General features: G+C 39.9%; 9 protein-coding genes across 9 annotated transcripts; all 9 read right to left on the bottom strand.

Moving 5' to 3' along the window:
* Positions 1–1,566: 1,566 nt before the first annotated feature.
* Positions 1,567–3,111, bottom strand: TM35_000111470 (putative protein kinase; the record flags this gene model as incomplete). Its single annotated transcript, XM_029024856.1, has 1 exon — positions 1,567–3,111. One exon carries the CDS (start codon positions 3,109–3,111, stop codon positions 1,567–1,569), a length of 1,545 nt encoding a protein of 514 aa, XP_028883679.1.
* A 592-nt stretch (positions 3,112–3,703) lies between these two features.
* On the bottom strand, positions 3,704–7,915 carry TM35_000111460 (putative dynein heavy chain; the record flags this gene model as incomplete). The annotated part of the gene is made up of 1 exon (XM_029024855.1): positions 3,704–7,915. The coding sequence occupies one exon, from the start codon at positions 7,913–7,915 to the stop codon at positions 3,704–3,706; it is 4,212 nt and encodes a 1,403-aa protein (XP_028883678.1).
* A 725-nt stretch (positions 7,916–8,640) lies between these two features.
* Positions 8,641–9,477, bottom strand: TM35_000111450 (P28 protein; the record flags this gene model as incomplete). Its single annotated transcript, XM_029024854.1, has 1 exon — positions 8,641–9,477. The coding sequence occupies one exon, from the start codon at positions 9,475–9,477 to the stop codon at positions 8,641–8,643; it is 837 nt and encodes a 278-aa protein (XP_028883677.1).
* Positions 9,478–9,955: 478 nt separating this feature from the next.
* On the bottom strand, positions 9,956–11,770 carry TM35_000111440 (putative spliced leader RNA PSE-promoter transcription factor; the record flags this gene model as incomplete). Its single annotated transcript, XM_029024853.1, has 1 exon — positions 9,956–11,770. The coding sequence occupies one exon, from the start codon at positions 11,768–11,770 to the stop codon at positions 9,956–9,958; it is 1,815 nt and encodes a 604-aa protein (XP_028883676.1).
* A 1,223-nt stretch (positions 11,771–12,993) lies between these two features.
* On the bottom strand, positions 12,994–13,902 carry TM35_000111430 (uncharacterized protein; the record flags this gene model as incomplete). The annotated part of the gene is made up of 1 exon (XM_029024852.1): positions 12,994–13,902. The coding sequence occupies one exon, from the start codon at positions 13,900–13,902 to the stop codon at positions 12,994–12,996; it is 909 nt and encodes a 302-aa protein (XP_028883675.1).
* A 1,729-nt stretch (positions 13,903–15,631) lies between these two features.
* On the bottom strand, positions 15,632–16,837 carry TM35_000111420 (nuclear lim interactor-interacting factor-like protein; the record flags this gene model as incomplete). Its single annotated transcript, XM_029024851.1, has 1 exon — positions 15,632–16,837. The coding sequence occupies one exon, from the start codon at positions 16,835–16,837 to the stop codon at positions 15,632–15,634; it is 1,206 nt and encodes a 401-aa protein (XP_028883674.1).
* Positions 16,838–17,650: 813 nt separating this feature from the next.
* TM35_000111410 (uncharacterized protein) lies at positions 17,651–18,745 on the bottom strand (the record flags this gene model as incomplete). Its single annotated transcript, XM_029024850.1, has 1 exon — positions 17,651–18,745. The coding sequence occupies one exon, from the start codon at positions 18,743–18,745 to the stop codon at positions 17,651–17,653; it is 1,095 nt and encodes a 364-aa protein (XP_028883673.1).
* A 1,141-nt stretch (positions 18,746–19,886) lies between these two features.
* On the bottom strand, positions 19,887–22,175 carry TM35_000111400 (RNA pseudouridylate synthase; the record flags this gene model as incomplete). Its single annotated transcript, XM_029024849.1, has 1 exon — positions 19,887–22,175. The coding sequence occupies one exon, from the start codon at positions 22,173–22,175 to the stop codon at positions 19,887–19,889; it is 2,289 nt and encodes a 762-aa protein (XP_028883672.1).
* A 487-nt stretch (positions 22,176–22,662) lies between these two features.
* TM35_000111390 (transcription activator) lies at positions 22,663–25,605 on the bottom strand (the record flags this gene model as incomplete). Its single annotated transcript, XM_029024848.1, has 1 exon — positions 22,663–25,605. One exon carries the CDS (start codon positions 25,603–25,605, stop codon positions 22,663–22,665), a length of 2,943 nt encoding a protein of 980 aa, XP_028883671.1.
* Between the last annotated feature and the right edge of the window lie 542 nt (positions 25,606–26,147).

Genomic DNA, 26,147 nt, shown 5'->3' with positions numbered 1-26,147 from the left:
TTTTTTTTTTTTTTGATTGCCACCCCTGTTTTTTTTTTTCTTTTCTTTCTTCTTGTAAATGTTTGCTTTATTGTTCCCTTTTCCTTTATTGCTGAGGTATTCACTTTCTTATTCTTTCTTTTTTTTTTTTTTTATCCCTTAATCACGTAGTGCCGTTACTGCACCTTTTCTCAGTGGTGATTCAACGACAGTGTTCACAAAGAGTGGAGATAAGGGGCAAAAAAAAAAAAAAAGGGGGGGAGGGGAGAAAAATAATTTGCGTTCTTTAACTCTTCTTCCTTCTTCTTTTTTCTTTCTTCCTTTACTGTTTGTGTGTATGTTTGTGTGTATGTGTGGTGTGAGAAGAGAGAGAGGTGTGCGGTACACCCACTGCAGTGCTCAACACAGAACTTAAATACCGCCAACAACAGAGAGAGAGAGAGAGAGAGAGAGAAAGAGAAAGAAAGAAAGAAAGTTGATATTAGAAGGAAGGAAAAGAAGATGAATGAGGGCAAATATAAACAAGAGAGAAAGCAAAAATAAAAAGAGAAAAAAAAAAAATAACGAATGGAAATGAAAGGGGAAGGGGGACGGGAGGAAAGAAAAAGGAAAGAGGAAGAAAGAAATTAACGTATATGAGAGTAAAGGAAAACAACAACAACAACAACAAAAAGGAGAAAAAAAAAAAACAGTAACAATAACAATAACAAAAAAAAAGGACTTCATTGAGGAGAAAACGATAATACTATGAGAAGATAATGGACAAGGAATTCCTCTCGCGTGAAGGGGCACTGAACACCAATCACCGGCATCGTTTCACTTCCATACTTTACTGTTTTTTTTTTTTTTCATTTTTTTTTTTTTTTTTTTTTTTTTTTTTTTCATTTTTCATTTTTTTTTTTTTTTTCGTTTTTATTTTTCTTCGTTTTTTTCTTTTTTTTTACTCTACCTCACTCTTTTCCTCCATCTCTTTTTTTTTTTTTTTTTCTTTTCATCTCATCTCTCTCAAACAAAAGGAGGTGAGCAAGCAAAGCACTGTTCATCCATCTGTGATGCCCCTTCACGTTTTTTAAAACACAAATATGAACCATCACACACAGATATACAGATAAATAGATAGACAAATAGACAGACAAATAGATAGCAATCAGCATCTACATTCATATTTTTCCTAATATTAGGAAAAGATGTATACAAAATGGGAAAGACAAAAGCAGTAAGAAGGAAAAAAAAAAAAATAATAGGCACATAATGAGAGAGAGAGAAAACACAATATATGCTTCTCACAGTTTTATTTTATTTTATTTTTTTTTTCCCTTCATCACGGATGTGGGAAATAATATCAAAAACCGTGGTCACAGAAAGAAAGGAAACAAACAAAGAAATAAAAAAAAAATTTTTTTTTAAACTGATGCACAAGTTACTCTACGTTTTTTTCTTCTTCGTTTTTCTTTTTATTTGTTTTTCTACGTTTTTTTTCTTTCTTTATTTATTTCTTTCAGTTTTGTCATTGTCATTGCAGTTATGGTTTTTTTTCTCTCTTACTTTCTCTCTCTCTCTCTCTCTCTCTCTCTTTTCATGTGCATATCACTTCGTTTCCCTTCTTTGTAGGGGCAGAGCTGTGAGGGGAGAAGTGTCGATGAGATCGACGTAGTGTCCATCGGAGCTCCAAAAGCCGCCTTGAGAATCACGGGCACTACTGAAACTCATCTTCGCAGACGCCACGGCATTCATTATCTCACTGGACAATTGTGCGGGCCGCACACAGCGCTGCGATAAGGGCGTTATAGAGACACGTCGTGGTTCCATTCCATCATTAAATAAATCTGCTGTATCCAACATGGAAAGTGATGATAACTGTAATTGTTGTTGTTGTTGTGGTTGTTTGGGGCGTAGAGAGGCTGCATCTATTCTTCTACGGCTGCTGGAACTACTTTCTCTACGCGTTGTTGTTGTTGTGTTGTTATTGTTATTGCTATTGTTATTATTGTTGTTTGTATTCGTATTTGTATTCGCGATGGATGTCTTTTTGGGTGAAGCCACTGTGCTGGGGCTCTTTGACTCGAGGAACCATGGATGGGCGAGCAGTTCCCGCGCGGTGGGCCGCCGTCGGGCATCCCGCACAAAACAGAGATCCAAAAACCCCCGCAGCGACGGGGAGGCCTCACACGTCTCCGGCAGCCGCGGCGGAGTGCCGTTGGTGGTGGAGACAATCGCGAAGAGAACCGCCGCCGGGGCTTTCATTTCGTGTCCGAACGGTTTTCGTCCGGATATCATTTCAAAGACAGTGACGCCAAGACTCCAAATATCCGCCGCGGTGGTGTAACTTCGTTTTTTACCTTTTCGCCTTCTGGGCGTTTGCAGCGAATTATTATTATTATTATTATTATTATTATTCATATGATGATTAGATGTATGGATATCGTCTTCTATTTCCTCCACTTCTTCTCCTTCTTCCACTTCCTCTTCTTCTATTGTGCCGTTAATTACCTCTGGGGCCATATACCATGGTGTTCCCACTGTTGTTCGCATTGTGCCATTATCATCCAACAACTTACTCACACCAAAGTCTGTTAACTTACACCGTCCATCGGCTGTGATGAGAACATTTCCCGGCTTCACATCCCGATGACAAACACGGGCGGTATCATGCAAGTACGCCAATCCCTCAAGAATATCACGGGTGTACGATCGCACCACACTCTCACGCAGACAACCATGACGACGAATTAACGCATCCAATGAACCACCATTTACATATTCCATTATAATCTGTACACCTACCGTACTGCGTCTGGCTCCATAATAAGTAACGAGATTTGGATGTTCAAAACGTTCCATGAGACTAATCTCACGCACAATTGCACGACGTTCCTCTGCTAATATTGGATCCTCCTCAGATTCAGCATGACTAAAACTATGGTTCTTATGGTTGTTACCATGACTACTACTATGACTACTACTAAGACTGCTATGACTACTGTGGGGGCTCTCACAGCAACTATGACCACCGTCGTAGAATGGAATTTCTTTTATTGCGACGAAACGGCCACGCTCTTCATCGTAACCTTCATACACAATACCTCTCGCCCCAACACCCAACTTTTTCTTTGTTTTGCGAATATGCTCCATGTAATCTACACTCCTTTAATTACTTGAAAGAAAGGGAGATAAACTCACTCGTATGTTTGTGTTTGTGTCTCTGTGTGTGTATGTATATATACAGTGGATATATATATATATATATATATATATATATATATACAAAAGAAAAAAAAGGCTAACCAGATAACTGGCTAACTAGTTAAAATAAAGAAATTTAGAAAAGGGGTGAAAAAGAGACATTTTAAAACAAGGAGACATGTACATGTGATCGTTTTTCTTCTTTTTGTTATTGTGGTGGTTACAGGTCCTTTACCAATAATAGAAGAATAACAAAAGCAGAAAACATATCCACGAACATACAGAGACATATATATATATATTTTTTTTTAAAATAAAAACGCACACGGCAAAGATAAATGTACACCCCCACGATCACAAAAAAAAAAAAAACGCAAGAAATAATAGTAAAAAAAAGGATTAAAAATACCAAAAAAAGACAAGAAAAAAAACAAAAGAAATGTCTCTGAGTGTATGTATGTGTAAGTTCTATGTGTTTTCACTGAGAAAAAAAGAAAAAAGAAAGAACAAACAACAACAAGAACAAGAAGAATAATAAAGTTTACGGAGGCACTTCATGTACAATGCGATGGGCCCGTAATACCACCTGAAGTAAGTACGACTCGACCGTCTTGTCATCTCCATTATTAATGAAAATCCACATTGGCCAACGTCCCTCTGTTTTTCCCTCTGGTAAAGTTAACATATCAATCTGTAATGTAATAAACTGAGAATCCCCTGGTGCCAAGGCAAATTGTTTTGGTGTAATGGAGAGTTGATATTTATAATTGTGATGGACTGTGAAGACCTCATCTACTTGTCCACGATGAACAAACTGTAAACGACGGAACACAGGTGCGGTCATATCTGCTAAACTAAGTTCTAATGCCTGTGTATAGGTTGGTGTAGGGTAAACCGTCGGTACAGTAAGTAATGTTTTCGCTAAATGTTGATTGGTGAGTGTGTGTAATAATAATTGTTGAGTGCCAACCTCCTGCGGCCGCATACGCAGTAAATAAGAACTTTCACGCTGTATTACCTTTACATGGGGATCACTACAGTAAAGAGCTTCAATACCCGCAGAAGGAAGTGCCACTGTAGTTGTTTGCCCAAATAATAATTCCCTTGATGTTACTGCATTGCAAGCAAATACACATAATTCCCACGTCTCAATGACTTCACTCATCGCCTCATCTGCAAAGAGGGTCATATACTCCACCCGCTCTGTTTGATTTCCCTCTGCTGGAATGTTTACATGCATCGTGATTTCCTCCCAAGCCACCATATATGTTTGGGTGATGGGATCCAGCACCGCATTGACCTCCGCCATCGTCCCCGCTGGACTCGCCACTCCCACATGTCCACACACCGCCCGCATACGATTTAATAATTGAATAGTATCAGATGTAATTGGGAAGAGCGCGGCGGGGAAAAGACGTGAAAAGAATTTCTTGGATACTCTCGTACCAGCCACTCCATATATTTCATATCGACGATCTACAAACGGTGGGCCAACAGTTGCGTGAATGTCAATAACACGAACAAGTTCACGACCACTTTCTGCATATAAACGTGCACGTAGTTGTACAGCATCTCTATTACTGTTATTATTATTATTATTATTATTACCACGTCGTTTCCCTCCAGTGTTGAGACGAATAACGAGTACCACTTCTGTTCGTTCTCTTGGTCCTAAAAGAAAAGAAGGTGATGATAAGACTTCTAATGCACCAGTCGCAGCAGAGTCTATCTCTACACAAAAACGCATCGCTACATTAAAAGGATTTTCAAATAATGTTCGCGTTTTCTCTGGACGAAAGGCGGCAACACACAAGTGATGATGTACAGTCAGTCGAGCCATAAGGGTTTCCGCAATTTTACGGGATTTCATTTCATCTCGCTGCTTCTCAAGATAACGTAATCGGAACTCAAGATCAGCTTCCTGAATTCTATTATTATTAGTATTATTATTACTCGACACACCTGATAATGAAGTTCTACTACCGTATAATTGTTTTACGTATTGCGCCCGACGCCAGTGAATATCATCTTTTTCTCCACTTTTATTATTAATATCATTATTTCTAGACTGTTGTTGTTGTTGTTCTTCACCTCCTTGTCCTTGTCCTTCTGAGGTTTGTGATTTCTCTGTTACACCTGCTGCTTGTATGGGTAGAGGTATTGCATTTGAAGATGGTCTATCATTCCCCTCTTGAGAAACTAATGTTTTTGCTTCTCCTCCTTTACTTATATTATCAGGGAGTTGTTCCATGATATTTGCATGGGGTAATTTCTTAGCCACAATGACCCGTGATCCTTTAGGAGGTTCAATCACTCTATTTACCTGCACAGTGGCGAGATTACCTCCTCCAACACCAACACAGAAAAGTGTTACATGCAATTGACCCGCATTACGCATAATAGGAAGTACTTTTGCTGGGACCGTCTTTTCTGTTAAACTAAGATCTCGATAAAAAGGAAGATCCATTGCCGTACGGCTACTCTCCGCATTATAAGGACGACGAAAATGTTTTAACTGAACATTTGCACTTCCAATATAAAACATCGTTAGTGCATCATAAACGTGAATATACAGTGTAATATCACCATTTTTCTTATACTTCTGTAAAAAAGGATCTTCTGCAGCTTCTATTGGTTCACACCATACCATTCCACCTCGTTGTGTACCTTCGTAAAGTTTAAATGTCTGCACATGAGAAGTTTTATCAATACGTGATGTATGAATTGGACCAATGGTTTGAAATGGAAGAGGTCCAAAGGAAAACATAAAACAAACATCCACTGGTACCTCAATAGCGGTATCTGTAGATAACCCTTCAAAACGAATACCATACAAAGAAGCCGTCATATCATTAGATGCAGGAACATGAACTTCAAGAGGAGTCCCACGTACAGGATGTAATATAGGTTGAAGATTTTCTTCTATTTGACATCGAACTTCCCAAGAAATAGAGACAGGAGTTGGGGAAAGATCTACTACATCAATTTCTGTAGCATCATCTAATCTTTTACCAGTCTTCGTAACACGATCTGCTGGAATTCCACGTGGTCGTCCATATCTCATTATTTCCTCCTGCATCTCTCGCAGACGACGTAATTCCTCCATAACATTACAGAGCATTTTAAATACATCAATAGAAACATCTTCTTTCCCAGTTTGTCCCTTCATCCCATCTAAAGGATAAGAAAGTTCTATCTTTGGGGCAACTGGAACCGTTGTAGTTGAAGAAATCTTAGCAGCGTCAGTTGTTAAAGTAGCAATATTTTGAGGACTAGTCGCTATAGCTGTGGTACCCGTTTCTTTTGGAGGAATATGTTCTTCTGTTGAGAGAATTCCTATATTTTTCATTCCTGGATCTACGGAAGTAAAAGGAATTTGTGTAGTGACAGTGTCTTCTGTTATTAATTTATCACTCATAGGTGTCTTATCATCCGACTTCTTCATCATCATCATCATCATCATCTGATGATCGTCGTATCCTCCCATCTCTTTCCCTAATGAAAGTGTTTCCATCCCCGCTGGTACTTCCGTATCGTAGTATTCCACTGTGAGAGTAACGGCCATGGGTAGTTTCCCATACGGTGAGGAGGGCTCCAACATCAACAGTCGTGGATCTCGACAAGCAAATGGTCCCTGCAGAGTGGGGAGATTCTCCACACGCAAATCCCGATCCCGCACGGGCATTACACAGAGTGGAAATACACAGAAGCCCAACACTTCAAACTGCGACTCCCCCACCCGACGACGGCGAATGGCAAGTACGAGTGAAGTCGCAGAATGCACCGGCAGTGCGTCAATTGTGAGAGCCATGACGGAGTGCAAAACACGATGCCGTACATTTCCTCCACGTGCAGACATTGTAAAGGAGGAAGCCGATCGCTTCACACTATCATTATCTTCATCCTCATTATGATGTATATGATAATCATGATGACTATCGCTACTAGTATCCCTATCATCACTAATGCTATTGCTCGTGCTACTAATGTAATCAAATACCAATGGAACCTCTGCGCCTTGTCCAAGTTGTTGATATCCATTATGGGCCACAGCAGCCACACGCCACTCTGTTGAACTATTATACCACTCTGCCTCTTCGCTTGTGGGGTTTAGTTGAATGTTCGTCACTACACATCGGAAGGAGGAAGTGGAAGCCTGCGGTGTACTCTCCGTGAAACTCTGCGGTACAAATATACCAGGAGGCACAAGTCGGGTCATGAGCTGCACAAGCACCACATCCTCCACAACACTACACTTATATCCTAATTTTTGAACCGCATCTTTATTGTTTGTTGGCCATGATTTGGGATCCAGCAATAACAACTGGGCACTACCAGATTGTAGTGTCAATACACAATCGGAAGCCAAATTAGAAATGGGAATATAACCCCAAAGTAGTACACGTCGCCCTTCAACAGGCGCATTACTACGTTCATCATGAGCCACTAATTCTAATGCCAACACCACATTCTCTACAGAAGTCTGAAAAATAATGGGCTCCGTAATGGTTTGCCGCGATACAGTATAAGTGGCCCCAATAAAAGAAGAAGAATTCTTATCGAATAAGGTCATCTGTAAGGCCACCACATCCATAAAAGGTGATTCTAAAGGCAATTCATCCCAAGTGAGCCGTAGTGTAAGGCGAGATCCAACTGTATTCTCTTTTAATGCCTTTGACTCCCATGTATCATAGCGAACAGCATTTGATAAAAGTACGCGAGCTGTTTGCTCTGCTGATCGACTACGGACCATCTTGCAGCTTCAACTTATGTTTTTTTTTTTTTTCGTTCTTATTTTTGTTTTTTTCCTGTTGAGCAGCTGTGATCTTTTCACCTGTTTTCTTTTTTCTATGTATAAAAAAAGTATCTAACGACACGTGAGTATCACAATGAGGAAAGAAAAAAAAGAGAGAGAAGAACCGCTAACTCCCTAACCCGTTCCTTCTCTAAACTAATGCGGCAAAAAAGAAAAGAAAAAAAAAAAGAAAGTTTAAAAAAGAAAAGTATCTTATCAGTAATCAATCACCCAATGAAATATTATCTAAAACGGGGAAAAAAAAACAGTCCCAGAAAAAAGAAACTCTTTCGAAAATAAAAATTAAATAAAATAAAATATTTCCTTTACAGGAATAATATGGTAGAAGAACAACAATGAACAAGCCTACACCCAAAGAACTGGAACCACGACACTTTTCACCTATTCACTGGACAGCATCGAAATAACAACGGAAAACAACGTCCCAAGAACGATAAAATGAATTGACGCATCGCTAATAAAGGTAAAAAAAACCTTTAAAGGACAAAAAAAAGAGGCTTCACTCATCTGGAGTCAACACAATAATATTAATAATTATTACAATAGTAGTAATAATAATATATAAATATATTTTTTTTTACCCATAAAAACAAAAGAAAAAAAAACAATTAAAAAAAAGAGTTATTAATAGGCTTCTTTCTACGCCGCTCGATCATTTTCACTTACACGAGGCTGCTTGGCTGGTGTTTCCACGGTTTACCCTGAGCACTGGCAATCTCCTCAAGGCTCTTCACGTGCGTCGCAGCCTGTGTTAGGGCATGGTGCAGTTCACTGCCAATGCTGATAAACGTGAAACCCTTCTGCAGAAACTCTCCCACACGGTCCGTACCAAACAGGAACAGACCCAGAATCACGTTATTCTTGCGTGCCGCCGCAATAAGTTTCTCCGTCGCCTCGTTCAGTTCAGGGGATGTGTACATCTCAGGGAACACATACTTCTCGTACAGACCCATGGACATGCAAAGATCGTTCTGGCCCAGGAATGCAATATCAACACCCTTCACAGCCATGATGGCATCCATGTTCTTAATGCAGTCAGCCGTCTCCACCTGAAAGGCCACCACCACATTCTTGTTCGCCTCGCCAGCGTATCCCAGCAGGCCCTTTGCGTTCATGCACTGCTGTGGGAAGTACACAGAGCGTGTGCCGGCAGTTGGGTAGTAGCAGCACGTGACCGCCTCCTGCAGCTCCTCGGCGTTGTTCACATACGGGATCAGCACACCGTCGGCACCGGCGTCCAGTGCGTTTTGAATGCCGGGCCGGTCCTGCGTGCTGCCCACACGCACCATTATCTTCGCAGGGCCAGTGCGAATGGCGGCGATCATTCGACTGAGTGTCAATGCATCCACAGGGGCGTGTTGGGTATCAATCAGCAGCCAGTCGTAGCCGGAGTGGCTGAACTGTCCAGCAAGAAGATGGTTGGAGGAGTTGAGGAACACTCCAAACTTCGGCTTACCAGCACGCAGCTCAGCCTTGAACTCAGCACCACTTAAAGACATGTTTGTTTGGGAGTTGTTGTTTTGCGGTTTCGTTTGATTCTCCCCAGGGAAAACAGGGTGTGGACAGAGTCACAAGTGAGAGGGAGCAGAAATAGAGAAAAAGAAAGAAAAAAAAAATAGAAAAAGAAACAAGATAATAAAGAAGGAAAACAAATAGAAAGAGTGAACAGAGAAAAAAAAAAAAAATTGGTTTGAGGGAAAATAGGTCGTTTTTGTGGTAATGTCAGTGTTTTTTTTTTGGTCGATCAGCTTGTTATTTCTTACCATTGGTTCTCGTTCTTTGGGACGTTAATGCCGTCTTTGGTGCGATAATATACGATAGCTCCTGTGTGTATAAACATATAATGGTAATATGTATTAATATATATAATTGGCGAAGGGCATAACACAAACGAAGCAAAACAAGAAGCAAAATAACCCTCCTCTTAAACAAAAAAAAAAAAAAACTGTTACCAAATGGATAAGGTTGTTTGCTGCCCTAGAGAGGGGCCGTATGGTGGTTAAGATAGGCGAGGGCGCAGTTATCGTTACAGTGAATCAATTGTGGGGTGATGGCCTCACGTACGGCGCGGTGATACGAGTCCACCATTTGCCGTTCCTCTGAAGTGAGAGCATCGGCGTCGATGAGTTCACGGCAGAGTGGTGCCATTGTAAGTGTGTCAAACGTAAGAAATCCCTCCGCGCTGTGTAGTGTGGGAGTAGGCACAATAAGCTCCAGATTCTCAATGCGAATACCAAAGGATCCATCCTTGTAGTACCCAGGTTCATTAGACATAATCATTCCCGCTGCTAATGTTGCCTCTGTTGGTGTTGGTCGTGCCCCAATACCCTGCGGCCCTTCATGTACGTTTAGAAATGAACCCACACCGTGGCCAGTGCCGTGGGCGTAGTTAAGACCAACACGCCACAATGCGGTCCGTGCGAGTACATCGAGTCGATGTCCACTTGTGCCTGTTGGCCACACGGCGGTGTGAAGGGCGAGATTTCCTTTTAATACAAGTGTGTACGCCTCTCGCTCTTCCGGCCGCGGTGTTTGGAAACACACCGTGCGGGTGACGTCTGTCGTGCCATCCAAGTACTGCGCTCCACTGTCGACAAGATAGATTTGATCTCGCACAATCGTAGCAGAGCCTGTTTGCGGTGGGGCGTAATGTACAATAGCGGCATTAGGACCAACGGAGGAAATGGTAGTAAAACTGGGTTGTACAAAGTAATCACCTTCACGACGGAAGGATTCTAACTTCACTGCAGCATCGTATTCATTGATGTTGGTTTCACCTTTCACGGCCACAGCATCATGTAACCAAGCTAGATAGCGTGTGAGGGCCACTCCATCTCGTACATGGCAACGACGAAAACCTTCTATTTCTACCTTATTCTTTATAGCCTTAAGTTTTTGCGCTGGACCACACTTTACACGTTTTGTCTGTATTCCCATAGTCTCTAACATGGAATAGAGATGTTGACTTGTTTGATATTCATCTACAAGAAAAGTAGATGTGTTTGGCATTAAACCAATAAACGCCTCTAACCCATCGTATGGATGTAATTCCATTAATGGTTCTCCGTTGGTAGTAGTGGTTGGTAATCCATCCTCTGGTAATTTGGCCGGATCTACAAAGAGATGTAATCTAGGTGAAGCCGACTGTACAAGAGCATAGGCATAGAAAACTGGATTAAAGGGAATATCAGCACCACGGAGATTCGTTACCCACGCAATCTCATCTAATGCCGAGAGCACCATCGCATCACATTTCTGACGTTCTAATTCTTCTACTAATGTGGCTACTTTCTCTTCACATCGTACACCACAAAACTCTTCAGGTCTAACGAATAACTTTACAGGTGGTTTCTCTGTTTTTGGCATAAGTGGCTGTACAATTTCCGGTATAGCGACCAAATTTATGGATTTCCGCCGACGTTCCCACTCTGCCACCGTAGAAAGAAAACTGTTCATTCCCACTGGAGTTTTCGTACCCAAATTTGTCTGAATCCATTCCTCTAAGGTTGGCACTCCGGGATATCCATCTTTCATTAACTGCCATTCCGGGTATAATGCCTGTGAGGCTTCCATCCAATACCGTCCGTCTGTCCACAAGTACGCCTGATCCATCGTGATAAGACATGTGCCTGCACTTCCATTGAAGTTACTGATGTACGCACGGCACTTATATTCATCCTTCACATACTCACTATTGTGGGGATCACTAGAAGGAACAATGAGGGCCCCAATGGCGTGCTGCTGCATGGCATCTCGCACAGCTGCCAATATCTTGCTCCCGACTGACATCATTCTCTTTCTCTCTCTTTTTAACTTTCTCTTGAGTTTTTTTTACCTTACTGCTTTTAAGTAATAATAATAATTATTATTATATAAATAAATTAAAAAAAAAAAAATACACATATAGATTTGTTGTTGTTGTTATGTTTCAATTTACACGTGTGGATAAAGAAGAAGAAAAGTGAATAAGTATAGTTAGGAGAATGGCAGTAGTAAGAAACAAGAAGAAACACAAAAACAGAAGAAAAACAAAAAGAAGACATGTTTTTTTTTTTTTTTTTTTTTTTTTTAAACTCTTTCCAGTATATAAATGTATGTATTTTAACATAGGCAGACGCATACACGCAAAAACATTCCATGCACCAAAGAAGAGAAAAGAAAAGAAAAACAAAAACAAAAAAAAAACCTCTTTCTACGTTTCACAATATCTTTTCCATTTTTATTACCCTCTTTTTTCTTTTTTCTTTCCTTTTCCCTTGTCCCAATTCATTTGTATAGAAGGGAAAACAAAAACAAAAAAAAAAAAGAAAAACAAAGAAAATAGAGTAGGAATGTCTTTTTTCCAACATCATTCTCTAATTGCTCTTGAAATCCCTTTGAACTCAGGCTGTGAATAGCAAAAAGAACAAAAAGAGAACGATGAGAAAGAATGAAAGAAAACAAAAAAAAGAATTCTACCTGGAAAGAACATAGACACACAAATAACAAACAAGAAAGAAATTGACAAAAACAGCTAAAGGTGCATTTAAGTCGCAGCCACCACACCTACCAACAAGTCACTACAGTGGCTACATAAGGTTAAAGTAGAATGAGGAAAAAAGAGGTTTGTAGCAGCAATGAAAAGCGACAAGCCCAAAATAAGACGCTTCACACGAACGATTATTTATTTTTCTTTTCTCACTTTCTCTTATGGGAATAAGCACATTTTCTCGGAATAAAAGCATAGTCCGTTAAGCAGTACACACAAAGCCTATTTAATATTGTAACTATAAGCTAACCCCAAGAGTGAAGTCGCATATACACATACACACATATATACACCCACACACAGCGATGAATAGGAATAATATATAAAAAAGAAAAGAGACAACAAAAAAAAAAAAACAAATACGGTGAAATATATTCATAGACTAAATGTGATTATTTACTCACACACACACACACATACACAGACTACTTAGTGTTTATTATCCTATATATATTTTCTTTATTCCTTCTTTTCATTTTTGTTTCTTTTATAGTTCTGTAACAGCCTTTAACACAGCTTCCTCTACATCCTTACTTGTGGCTGTATCCAGATGATCCTTCATGTCAGTGAGGGCTCTTGCCATTACTCGTTGAGCCGCACGCCGTTCTCCAAGCACGGCGACGTCGTCAATAACGAGTTCAAACCGCAGTGGTGTGGGAATGTAATTAAGTGTTTGGGCGCGGCCCTCCAAAATAACATTATATCCCGCCTGACTGAGTTCCTTTACGGCTGCAGCGGCGAAACGGATAACTTCACCTTGTGTTTGTTCTGCCACCGTTGGAACCGCTTTGCTGATCTCAGGGGTTTTCAGCAGTGTATTTTGTATTTCCGAAACACGTAATTTTCCCTTGAGAATAATATCAAATTCACCATCAGGCATTTTTTGAAATTTCACTTCTTCTTCCACCTCCTTTAGTAATTCAGGAGTAAGGAGGTCTGTGCGAATATGCCCATGCAGTTTTTCATGGCACAAGTATGTGTAACTGCGGAAAACGTTCCCATTACTCCACGTTACACATTTCGGCAGTTGTTTCTGCAGTTTCTCGACTGTTGTGCCTTTTCCCGTGCCCGAGAGGCCTTGCATGACGATAACATTTCCCACTTTGGTCGGTAATTTCCGCAGTATCTCTTGTGTGACCTCCTGTGCGGTCATTCCCGCCACTTGTATGCGTGTGGGCTGGGGGACGTTTGGGTTGTCGGCGAGAACTCCCTTGGCGCGGGCGATTTTAATACCGGCGTTGAGTTTTTCCGCATCTTCGGCGTCTCTTCGGATGATGTCGGCGCCTTCAGAGGCGGCGAGTTTTTTAAAGGCGTCGAGGTGTCGTAATAAACGGAGGGCGGCGGCGCTGCAGACATCGTCCTGCAGCCGGAGGAGTGCGGGAGTGAGAGTGGACATGTGCGGTGAGGCGAGAGACTGCTGCTAATGTATATATGTTACTATATATATAGATATATAGATAAATAGATGGAGAGATAGAGAGAAGGATGGGAAAATAAGAAAGGAGGAAAACCTCTGTTAATGTACGTATACAAATGAATATATATATATATATATATATATATATATATATATATATATATGGATGAAGGAGTAAATGCTAGTGAGTAAAAATTACAAACAGCTAAGGTAATGAAAGAAAAAGGAATATATAAGAGTGTGCATGTGCAGTCATGATAAAAAAAAAGGAAAAGGGGGGATCTTATGGATAAACAATAAATACAGTAATAAATACACATTGCACAAAAACACATAATACAATAAAAAATGTAAAAATGTGACACATTATAACATTTTGGTATGTGTAATATACGTAAATATATATATATATATATATATATATACTTAAGACGTGATGGAATTCAGGGAATAAAACCAGCCAGTGAAGGGAGTGAACTGAATTAGAGCGAAGTAAGGAAAACGAAAAAAAAAAAAGAATTATTTTCTTTTCTTCGCGGAGTAAATAAGAATATATTGCAAACACACACATACACCTTCATTCGAAAAGGAAAATAAAGACTGAAAAATAAACAATGATACAACTTTCCGCTCAACAACAGCAGCATTAACAGTACTCCCTTCTTTGGCTTTCGTTTCCCTATTCCTCCTTATCTCCTACACACATACACACACAGATAGACATACACTAACTCCCAACCACCCCCCACACACATACACACCAAACCCTTCCTTCTAGCTAAAACACATTTTTCTTTTTCCCACCTCCGTCCTCTCTTTTCCTCACTGTATATATATATATATATATATATACCTGTGTATATTTTATTAGAGGAAGGGTATTACTCTTTTTTTTTTATTTTTCTTTTTGTATTCCTTTTCATTCGTTTATTTCCTGGCAATATCTTCTTCTCACCTCACACGTACATGGTCACCCCCCACTCCCTCACACACACACACACTCTCCAGCAGCACCATGTAAATGTAAATGAAAAAAAATGATAATAATAATAATAATAATAATAATAATAATAATAAGGAAAGAGTTCTTGTTGAACAACCTGCAGTTAAGCTTCACCACATCGTGTTAGCTTTATCTCGTTTTATTTCTTCATTTATTTCTTTATTTTTCTTTCAAAAAAAAAAAAAAAAAAAAAAAAAAAAAAAAAAAAAAAAAAAAAAAAACGAACAAAACCACACACGCACATTGGCACTAACAGGTACATAACCATCTACACTTCACATCTCTCGTTCTTATTTCATCCTTCGCACTCTTCACTTCCTTTTCTCCCTTTTATTTCTATTTTCATTCCTTCCTTCATCCCTCTTCCTTCCTGTGTGTAATTCCACCCTGAATATAAGTGGAGGTCCATTAAAAAAGAAAATAAAATAAAAAAGTGATCAACATCAATGAAGTATACTAAGAAGAAGTGAAGCACCAAGAAAGAAAAGAATGAAAGAGTAAGATATAGCAATATCAACAACAATAAAATAAAGAAAAAAAAAAGGGCACGAAAAAAAAAGAGGAAAAAAAAAGAGGAAAAAAAGAAAAAAACTCCCGAAAGAAACGAAAAATAAAAACACGTGCGTGAGACACATGGGATAAAATAATAATAATAATAATAATAATAATAATAATAAATAGAGACCCACACACCTTATGTATTCTCTATGGACGTACCTGCTCCTGTTGCAGTTGAAGGACCGCATTGTATTGATCCAACACATAATACACATTAGGCGCCTGCGCAAGACTCTCCAGCATTGGAATGAGTCGCCGCAACTCATCATCATCAGCATCATCAAACCATGATGTAATCGGAACGGCATTTCGCTGCTGGAATAAATACGCAACGGGGCTGTTGTCAATAATAGCCACTTGATCCAAGTCTCGTCCAAGGAGTGAGAGGTCCTTCACGTAGGCCCCATTCAACATACTGCAGTGCTCACGATAGAGACGAAGTACACCTAACATACCATCCGGGTCCACCGCATCCATAAGCGGGTTACAGTAAATAGATACAGATGCGGTAAAGATGACCACTTCAAAGAGTGGGGCTACAGCCCGCATGAATTCGTGTAAATGCGGACGGAATGCAACGTACACAGTTGTATTATTTGTCTCCACCTTTACATTAAGGACCAGATCATAGTGTTTGGGTTGACAAGAGAGTGAACTGTGCACGAGGGTCTCATCCAAGTCTAATATTAAGGTCTTTTTACCACGGTATCTTGGCATCTGTGGTGCAAGTAACGTAGCGTGATTCTTGGCAACGATAGGTGATGTGTTCTTTGGTAACCCTTGAATCTTTCTCGTTCTTTCTATAAGAGCATTTAGCTGAACCTTGGGTTTCGTTGTATTTCCAGTACTATTCTTATTATTATTATTATTATTATTATTATTATTATTATTATTATTATTATCGGTAGTGTTATTGCCAAACTTGCCGCCAGAAGCATTATTCTGCTCACCACCACTATCATCATCCCTACTATTAACATATCTAACGTTATCCTCTGGCACTGTCATGGGATCTCGATACACTGGCACACTCGTCTGTCGCACCTGTGTCATTAACGTACCATTTATCTGTTCACTCTGCAGAGAAAGACTACTACTACTACTGCTGCCAGCACCTAAAACACCATTCATCCCTACCGCACCGGATGAGGACATATAACAGCGTGTGGCTGTTGAACTTGATGTTGCCACAGCCTTCATCGTTGTGGATGATGGCAGAGGTGATGAAATGGGTTGTTGTGGTTCCTCCTCTTCCTCTTCTTTTACCCGTCGCATCTTACTATTATATGACTGCTTCGCGGCACTAATCTTAGCAGAGATGCCACGGAAAAATGACGTGGCATCTTGACTCATTTTTTCTTTGCTTCTTTTTTTTCTTTCGTTTTTGTTTTTTGTTTTTTTCTTTCGTTTTCTTTTTTTTTCTTTTTCTTCTTCTTTATTCGCTTCTTCTTTATTCGCTAATAGTACACCGCCAGCTCTACCCTCCCCCCTCAAGTGACGTGTGAAGTTTTTCTCTTAATTGGTTCTATATGCTTCTTCGCTCTATCTCCTTTCTCCCACACACACACACCTTTAGAATAAACAATAATAACGAAAAAAAAAAGAAATAGGCAAAGAAATAAAGGGATCAAATCAATAAATAAATACACACAAAAGATACAGACAGACAGATGCACTCACAGAATATATATATAGGACTTCATAGTTGTAAAAGCGTACTACACACATGCACACACGGAGAGATACGGAGAGTGCAAAAATACTGTATCCTTCAAAGGCAAGGCAGATATAATAATAACAATAATAAAAGGAAAAAAAAAGATAAGGAGATCAATGCGAGAGAGAAACTCCACCGCCAACAGTACACTGTAACGGCCTAGTTTATTACCGCTTTATCCAATTTCTTCTTACTATAGGCATCTTTACAAGAGGGATACTAAGAGGATCCACATCAACATTAATAACAACAATAATAATAGTAATACGAGTGGTAATAATAATAATAATAATAATAATAATAATAATAATAATAATAATAATAATAATAATAATAATAATAATAATAATAATAATAATAATAATAATAATAATAAACACTAAACACAAAATGAAAAACAAAAAGATATGCAACAAAAAGAAAAAAAAAGAAAAGAATAATGTAGAGAATCACGCCACAATAGTCTTTTCCCCTGTATCATGGTCCAACACCACCTGCGTGCGTGTGTCTGGGAGTGCACGCACTTCATAGCGGTTCACATAACATCGAAGCCCGGCAAACACAACCGCCACAGTCACTTCCATCTCGCGTTGACTGATACCATTTACAAAGAAACGGAATTCAATTCCTTGTATAGCAGATCCCTTGGCATCACCGCCACTTGGAGTATTGGCTTTAGTAGAAGAAGAAGAAGTATTAGTATTAGTATTAGTATCTTCCGCCGTATTTCCCTCTCCACGATTATTCCCATCAGTTTCGGCAGCAGCGGCGGTATTCGCTGAGGTACTCGCACGGAGTATGGATTCCCCCACAAGAGTGATATTTGGCTCCCCTGCTGTTTTCTCTGTGGTTCCGCATACATGTTGAATACTCCGCTGCAGTTTATCCAAGTCATTCACATATCGTTCCTGCAGTGCTGGCACCATCATCTCCACAGCGGCTTTTGGTGGGCGCTCAAACAATCGCTCCACAAAACTCTCTGCAAACGGCACAAAGTCATCTGTGCGCAGAAACTCCACAACATCAAATTCTTTTCCTCCCGCCGGCTCCACACGAAACCCAGTCACATAAAAAGGTCGTATAGGTCCATTCTTTGTGTGCAGCATATTTCCTGTTGGACGCCAGGTCCATGAAATGCGGCATTTTACTTGTTTAGCGTATTGAAAATCCACAAGTGCAATGAAATTCACGTTATTCCCTCGGCTCTTCATCATGGCAGTATCACGTGGAATGTGAACGACCTTTCCAACACGTTTACACAGACATCGCACCATTGCCCGTAGTAAACCCCTATCCACATAATTTCCGATTAACTCTGGATGAAAAAGATTCATAAGAGGTTTATCATACCCCGCAGTTGCCCCATCTGTTAAATAATCCATAAAAAGTAGAAAAGGTGCAATTGCGGTGGTGGAGAACTCACGTGGTCGTTTAATGTAATAGTAAACCACATACAATACCAAAAAGAACCACGGTAACGTAATACTAAAGAGGGTGTAAGGTACAGAGGTTAGACTCTGAAGGTACCCATCTGAAATGAACATCGGATCGTCACAGCAGCTGCTGCTGCGTTAGTTGAAAAGAAAGAAAAAAAAGAAGAAAAGGAAATTAATACACAACTTGTGAGAAAGACAATACCCACCAAGAAAGCAAAAAACAGAAATATATATATATAAACAAAGAACAAAAAGGAGATCATGAGAAATATCAACTATAACAACACGAAAAACAAACCAACAAACAAACAAATACACAGCAACAGGATTGAGAACGAAAGGATAGAAATAGATATATATATATATATATATATATATATATATATAGATAGATAGATAGATAGATAGAGAGGGGGAGAAGATTACAAACACTTTGTTTACTCAGGCAGTGTTGGTGTCTGATCTCCCCGTGCAAATCCACCCGGTAGACCTTTCGTGGCACATTGATTCATGGACCGTTTCTTTCCCTCAATGTATGGCTGTATGGGAACTTCAAAGACGGATGCCTCTGATCTTTCACCAGTGAAACTACCCCAACGGATTTTGCGTGACTGTCCCTCAGGTTTTAAATTTCCAAATGTTTTTGGTGGTTTAACTGACCAACGCGAGAGAACACGGATGGTGAACCACATCACATTCGCCTTGGTTGTAGTATTTCACCTTTTTTTTTTCTTTTCTTATAGTTTAGTACTATTCTTCTTCTTCTTTTCGTTATTGTTGTTTGTTGTTTATTGTTATGATTGTAGTAGCCGTTTCTGTTTCCCTGTACTCAAAACAAACCCCTGTGTAGAAACCCAGAGACTACATGCATAACAACAAGAGAAGGGGAAATACCATGATCCATTTCCAGTAATGAAGTAAATGTGTGTATATATAGGATCACTTGTACTCCATTCTTTTTTTTTTCTTTAATGAATGTGAATAACTGTGTACTGTAGACGTAGGGAGTTGTGTAGACTCCTTAACCGTTACACACACACACACACAAACATACACCCTCCTGTCTGTGTGAAAACGTTAATAAAAGTAAGTAAAATTAACCGAACAAGAACAACAATAAGAAGAATATCCAGAAGAAACAACCAAACAAACAAACAGAAAAAAAAAGAGAAATATACTTCAAGGACGCTCCTCCTCCTCCTCCTCCTCCAACTCCTGCGTTCTTTTTCATTTTCATTTTCTTTTTTTTTTATTTTCTTAATTCCAATTGACGAATCGCCTCTTTGAAATCCATTGTTAATGGTGCCGAAAACGTGATCACTTCTGCTGTTCGTGGATGAACAAGTGTAATCGCTGCGGCGTGAAGGGCCACGCGGTTAATGAGAGGCGTACAACACCCCGCCCCGCCGTGTTCCACATCCTGCAGAATCGGCAAACCCGCTGCGGCCAAATGTCGACGAATTTGATGTTTTTTTCCCTGTTGAATGCGGCACTCCACAAGTGCAACGCGGGAGTGGCGGAAAAAACGCACCACGCGATATTTTGTTGTGATTTTATAATCAGTTGGATCTCGCAATACCGCACGAAGAGGAACACGTGAGAGGTCCGCCTCCAATACTGCACAGAGTGCCATGTATGTTTTGGTATTTTGTGAATAGGCCGCACTTGTTCCCATTTGATGTCTAAGTGAAGATGCCGCCTCTGTACTCTTTGCCATTACTAAACAACCGCTTGTTTCTGTATCTAAACGATGGACTTGTCCCTGGCGGAATACATCACGCAATACCTCTCCATACACTGGGGATGTTAACAACAAGGAAACAATATCCGTCGTGCTGGGGTCACCTAACTGTGTACAACTAAGGGCATGTCGTGAAGTGGCAATGTGAGAGGGTTTATTAAACACAATCATATCGTTATCCTCAAAAATTACCGGTAGAGACAAAGAAGATGTAGATATAGTTGTAGTTGTGATTGTTGTAGTTGTTGATGTTGATGATGTCTCTATGGGTTGCCTTGCCGTCTCTACACACTCATGTTTACGTGGGAGTTTCACTTTCACAGAAACATACCCATGTGGGGCGAGGGTTACCGTAATACCATCTTGTTTATGAAGTAACAGTGTACGCCAGTAGGAACACTGAGGGGCAAGTGCCATTAAGTTCTCCATTACACTCTTTTCAGAGAGGGAAAGAAGAAAACACAATTCCTCTGGCCGTTCATCACCACCATGGCATTCTCCACACTCTTCAATAAAGTGTGGAAAACTCGCATGCGTTGGTTCAATCTCACCCTCCTTTAACAGCACGGCATATTGGTGTAATAGTCTACTATCTACCAAATATCGTTTAGGATCTTTTAACGCACAGGCAAGCGCCGCACGATACACGGACTCCTCTTGACTATTCAACACAGAACTTCCGCCTTCTTTACAATGTCTTAACGCATTACACAGCCACGGCCGCTCCACATCATTTAAACACCAACTGCTAAGACAATCAAGTGAAACACGACGCGGCAATAATTGTTTACGTTGTACAATACCTGATAATACGGAGGCACGTTCCATTGGCCACATATTCTCTTGCAGGAACTGTGAACTCCAGCGTTGAATCGCATTCGCGTCTGTTGGAAACACAAGGCCTGGATCTATATTAAATCGACACGCCACAGCAAGAGATTCACGCAAGAAGTTCGTATTATTATCCTTTACATTTGTCTTTTCCCGTACTTCCCACAACTTATTACGTAAACGTATAGCCACTTGAGTTGCACATGTCTCTGATGCCGCTGTTATTTCATCCTTCTCTGCAAATCCCTCCAGAAACGCCAAAACCGCCGCTGGCTTCTCAAGAGTCACTAACTTTGAAAGTGCGGCACTTGCCCCGCTAGCGAGTGATGGTAATTTGGCATTCATCGCCATCGCTAATGCGGCTGGAGGGTTTTTACTACTCAACTCCTCTACAATACCGCGATAAGTGGCGATTTCATCCGGGTGAAAGATCAGAGCCTCCTTTCCTTTCCGCCGCTTCTCCGCCTTGGCTAACAATTGCTGTGTAAACTTCTCCACAAGTGAAAGATCTTGTGCGATGAGTCTTCCTTCAATCTTTGAGAGAAGTCGTGACTGACGACGCTGCAGCTCCGCAATAGTGGAAGGGGTTGTAGACTTTACACATAACTGTATATTAGTATTATTATTATTATTATTATTATTATTATTATTATTATTATTATTATGATCAGCACTACTACCACTATCACTATCACTATTACTACTACCTCTACTACTGTGGGGTAATGTGGATAACATTCGCTTCACCTCCTGCACACGTGCAAGACCTTCACTCATGGGAAGATCCCCCAACAACTGCAGAAGGGCCGTTACGTGGAGAAGCTGCACAGATCTGCATGTTCCCTCTCCATCCACAAAGTCGGTATTAACAAAACACGTCGCTACATCGTGAGGAACAACTCGTTTCTCTAAAGAACGAACAGCCGAAACGGAGGATCGGCGAACAAGTCCTCGAACTTGATGCATGATGGTTGTATTTTCTTTTCTTTTGTTTCTTTGTTTCTTTTTCCTCCTCCTTTTTCTCTGCTAACCAGATTATAATAAGAATAAAACGTGAATCCGTATGTAATGATCAAAGAGAAGAAAAGAGAAGAGAAAAGAGAATGGCAAATGGTTAATGTTTTTTTTTTTTTTTTCCTTTTCTTCTCTACAAGCAGGAAAAGGAATGGAAAAGAAAGAGGAGAGAACTAAACCAGAATCAGAGAAGAGAGAACACATATCCAACAATAAAGATAAACTGTTACACTTCCTGGGATATAAATGTAAGTGAAAAGGTGAATATATCAATGGTAAGAAGGAAAAAAAAAAGAAAAGGAAAAAAGAAAAGTGGCACTCTACTTCATTTGTTCCCTTAATTAAAAGGACAAAGAAAAAAAAAAAAAATGAAAATAGAACAAAAACCACCTTCAAATAACTCTATGAGATTTGGCTTTACTCTCTCTCTCTCTCTGTTTTATATAAGATGAACCTCCACTTCCTCAACACTCTCATCCATACCTCCTTCGCCTTCATTCCCATCATCATTAATAATATTATTAGTATTATTATTATCATTATCATTATCAATGCTACTCACCGCGTCTTCATCCTCATCACTTACAGATGATGATGACGATGATGTTGATGATGATAGTACTCCACAGCAGCGAAGGCATGTAATGTAGTATACAGATTGCCGCACATCCATTCCTTCCATCTCCATACCGGGATACATTCGACGAATATGCACAAACTGTGTCTTGTTCTCATCCAGGTCAAAGTACCGTGGATCGAGACAGTCAAAGCAAAATGCCAATGGACACTCTGTGCACATAAAGATAGCGCCATCAACGGCCTGCGCCTTCCCGCATGAACTGCAACTGTGACGAGAACAAGTCCAGTGACGAAGAGAATTAACACCCACCTGCAGTTTTCGTTCACCAATGCAATCCGCATGATATGCCTTTGGACAGACAGAACAATGATATAATGGTTCCAGAGGTCGCATAATTTCTCCACATACAAAACAATTGTGGGTAACACCAACGGTTTGTCTTCCACTTCGACTCTCTATCTTTGTTGTGAATACTTTAGGTAATCCTTCTTCCTGTATGTGCAGTAAATCTTCAACCATGAGATCCTCTGCTGTGGTATCCACATCATCAGCGTCCACATCAACGACTTCATCATCATCATTCTTATTCTTATTCTTATTCTCTAGAGCTGAATCTGTGATATGATTATGATTATTGTCATTTGTATTGAGGGTGTTGTTATTATTAGTAGTGTTAGAAGCCACTTCAAAGAGCTGACGAATTCGATCAGCGGAGAGAGACATACCGGAGGACTCATCTCCTTTGCAGCTACCTCCTTCCACAATGAAATCACCAAGAGATGCTTTACGCAAAGCCACATTAAGAATTCGCTCCTCCATAGTATTACGAAGACAAAGTCTATACACACGAACCACACGTGTTTGTCCAATACGATGGGCACGATCTGCCGCTTGACGATCAATCTGTGGATTATAATGGGAATCAAAGAGAATAACAGTGTCAGCTCCTGTGAGTGTTACCCCAACGCCACCAGCTGTAGTTGTGAGGAGAAATAAAAAACAAGCGGAGTCTGGGGCATTAAAACGGGTCATAGACAATTCACGTTCTACACGTTGTGTAGATCCATCTAAACGTTCAAAGCTGTAACCCCGTAAAACACATAATGCCTGTAAAAGATCCAAAATAGAAGTAAAATTAGAGAATATAAGACAACGGTGACCTTCTTCTTTAAATTTTCGTAACATACGATCTAATTCTATCATTTTTGCACTTGGAGTAATAATAGAGGATTCTTCCAATGGAACTCCTGCAGACATCATACGTTCTTCCCATCCTGAATTTCCCGAATTACGACCTTCAGCAGCTAAGAGACGTAATGCTAAAGGATGATTGCAAACAATACGTTGATGTGTTAAATGCAGTTGAAGTGATGTACCACTAGATTCATTTTCACTCAAAACTTGTTCTGTCATACGAGTTAGTAGTCGTTGTTGAACACCGGTAGGATTAATCATAATTGTAGGTTCATCTACACGAGGAGGAATGCCTAATTCAATACTCCCTTTGGTTCGGCGTAACATAATATGTTGTAATAATCTTGCCGAGTTCTCTGCTGCCTCCACGGTATTATCATCACTGCCATCATAGCGAGTACAGAATGATGGATAGAGAAAACTCAACAAACTCCAAACCTCACCAACGTTATTATGAACTGGAGTACCTGTTACGGCAATACGAAAACATGACTTTAGTTTTCGCGCCACTGAAGAAATCATGGTACTACTTCCTTTTAATACATGGGCCTCATCCACAACTGCAACAACCCACGCTCGTTTACGAAAAAACCCACGATCTTGATTAAGAACAGAAGGAGTGGTCACATAAACACAGTGACGATTAACTCGTGCACTACGTAAAGCCGTTCGTCCTTTTCGTTCTCCATGATATTTTACCACTCGCAGTGTTGGAGACCAACGAGCCAATTCTCTTGTCCAACTTGTAAGTGTTGAAAGTGGAGACACGATTAAGTGCGGTCCATCAATATTGTGTTCTGATTTTAAAAAATTAAGAAAAGAAGCAATCTGTGCTGTCTTTCCAAGACCCATATCATCCGCCAAAATACATGGCATTCCACTGTGAAATTTGTTTAACATGAATTGAACACCTGTTAATTGATAAGAACGTAATGTGTAACCACCAGAGGTGGCAGTCTTTTCAACAGTTACATTTGTTGCCGGAAGAAACTGTGCTTTCTGATGATTATTCTCAATACGGTCAAGTGCCCTATCACTGAAAAAGGGTTCAAAAACATCTAAAAGTTCTTTATTTTTCTGTAGTTCCCATTTAAATTGGGCTTCAAAACGTTCTGCTAGTTCCTCCAACACTGTATTAGACCGTGTATCCCATGGAAGATCTTTAAGTGATACCGCTTTGTTAGAAGAATCGACTGTGTGAACGGCTTCTCCCATTAACGGGCTTTCATTTAATATTCTTCCCGTCTCTGCTACTGCTGGTAGTGTTACCTTCTCAGGTCTTATAAATACTTTATTCGTGTCACCCAATAAGAGACGAAGTTCTTCTTCCTCTTCCTCTCCATCATCTGGTAAAAGAACAACCTTCACAGGGCTTGAAGAGGCAGGAATAGTCGAAAACGAATTTTTATCATGTGTAAGCTCCGCCGCATTTGGTGAAACGTCAGAAACAGAAGCAGCATCTGTTGCTGAAGAAGTCGTTCTTCGTGTTTCTGTTAACGAAGTAGGCACTAGTGATATATCCTCCTCCACACGAGAACGTTTAATGCCTGCATTAGTACTCGTTATCTTCTTTCCGAGAAACGTCGCAAATGGATTGTTTAAACTCATTTGCGTGTTATCCCCTTAACTTGTTATTCCTTTTCATCCATACATAAATAAAGAGAGAGAGGAAAAAAAAAAAAAAACAAGAAGAGTAATTGAAAATATTTTTTTCAAAAAAGAATATCAATAATATATATACACATATATATATATATATAATACGAAAGGTCCATAAACGAAAAAAAAAAAAAAATGATTGAACGAGAAAGCGTTTGCATACGAAAAGGTATGCACAGACCAACCATGAATACACAACACAAACAAACATATATACTCAAAATCTCTCACTCGTACTCTCTCTAAATTTCTCATCCAAGCAATTCTGCCTTTGAAATGAATCTTACTCCACTTGGCGTCCTTCTCATTTCTTGTACGCCCTTCCTATTAAATCATCATTCATGTAATCCCCACTCCCATTTCCTCATTCCATTCCATTCCATTCACCACCTGGCAACCTATGCACCGCTTTCTCTCACACACTCTCTATCCTTCTTTGTTTCCTTGTGTGTTCGTGGTTTTTTTTTTTTTTTTTTTTTTTTTTTTTTTTT

The sequence above is a fragment of the Trypanosoma theileri genome, assembly GCF_002087225.1.
Source record: "Trypanosoma theileri isolate Edinburgh chromosome Unknown TM35_Tth_11_V1, whole genome shotgun sequence".
Lineage (NCBI taxonomy): Eukaryota > Euglenozoa > Kinetoplastea > Trypanosomatida > Trypanosomatidae > Trypanosoma > Trypanosoma theileri.
This window is presented reverse-complemented; position numbering and strand designations above follow the sequence as displayed.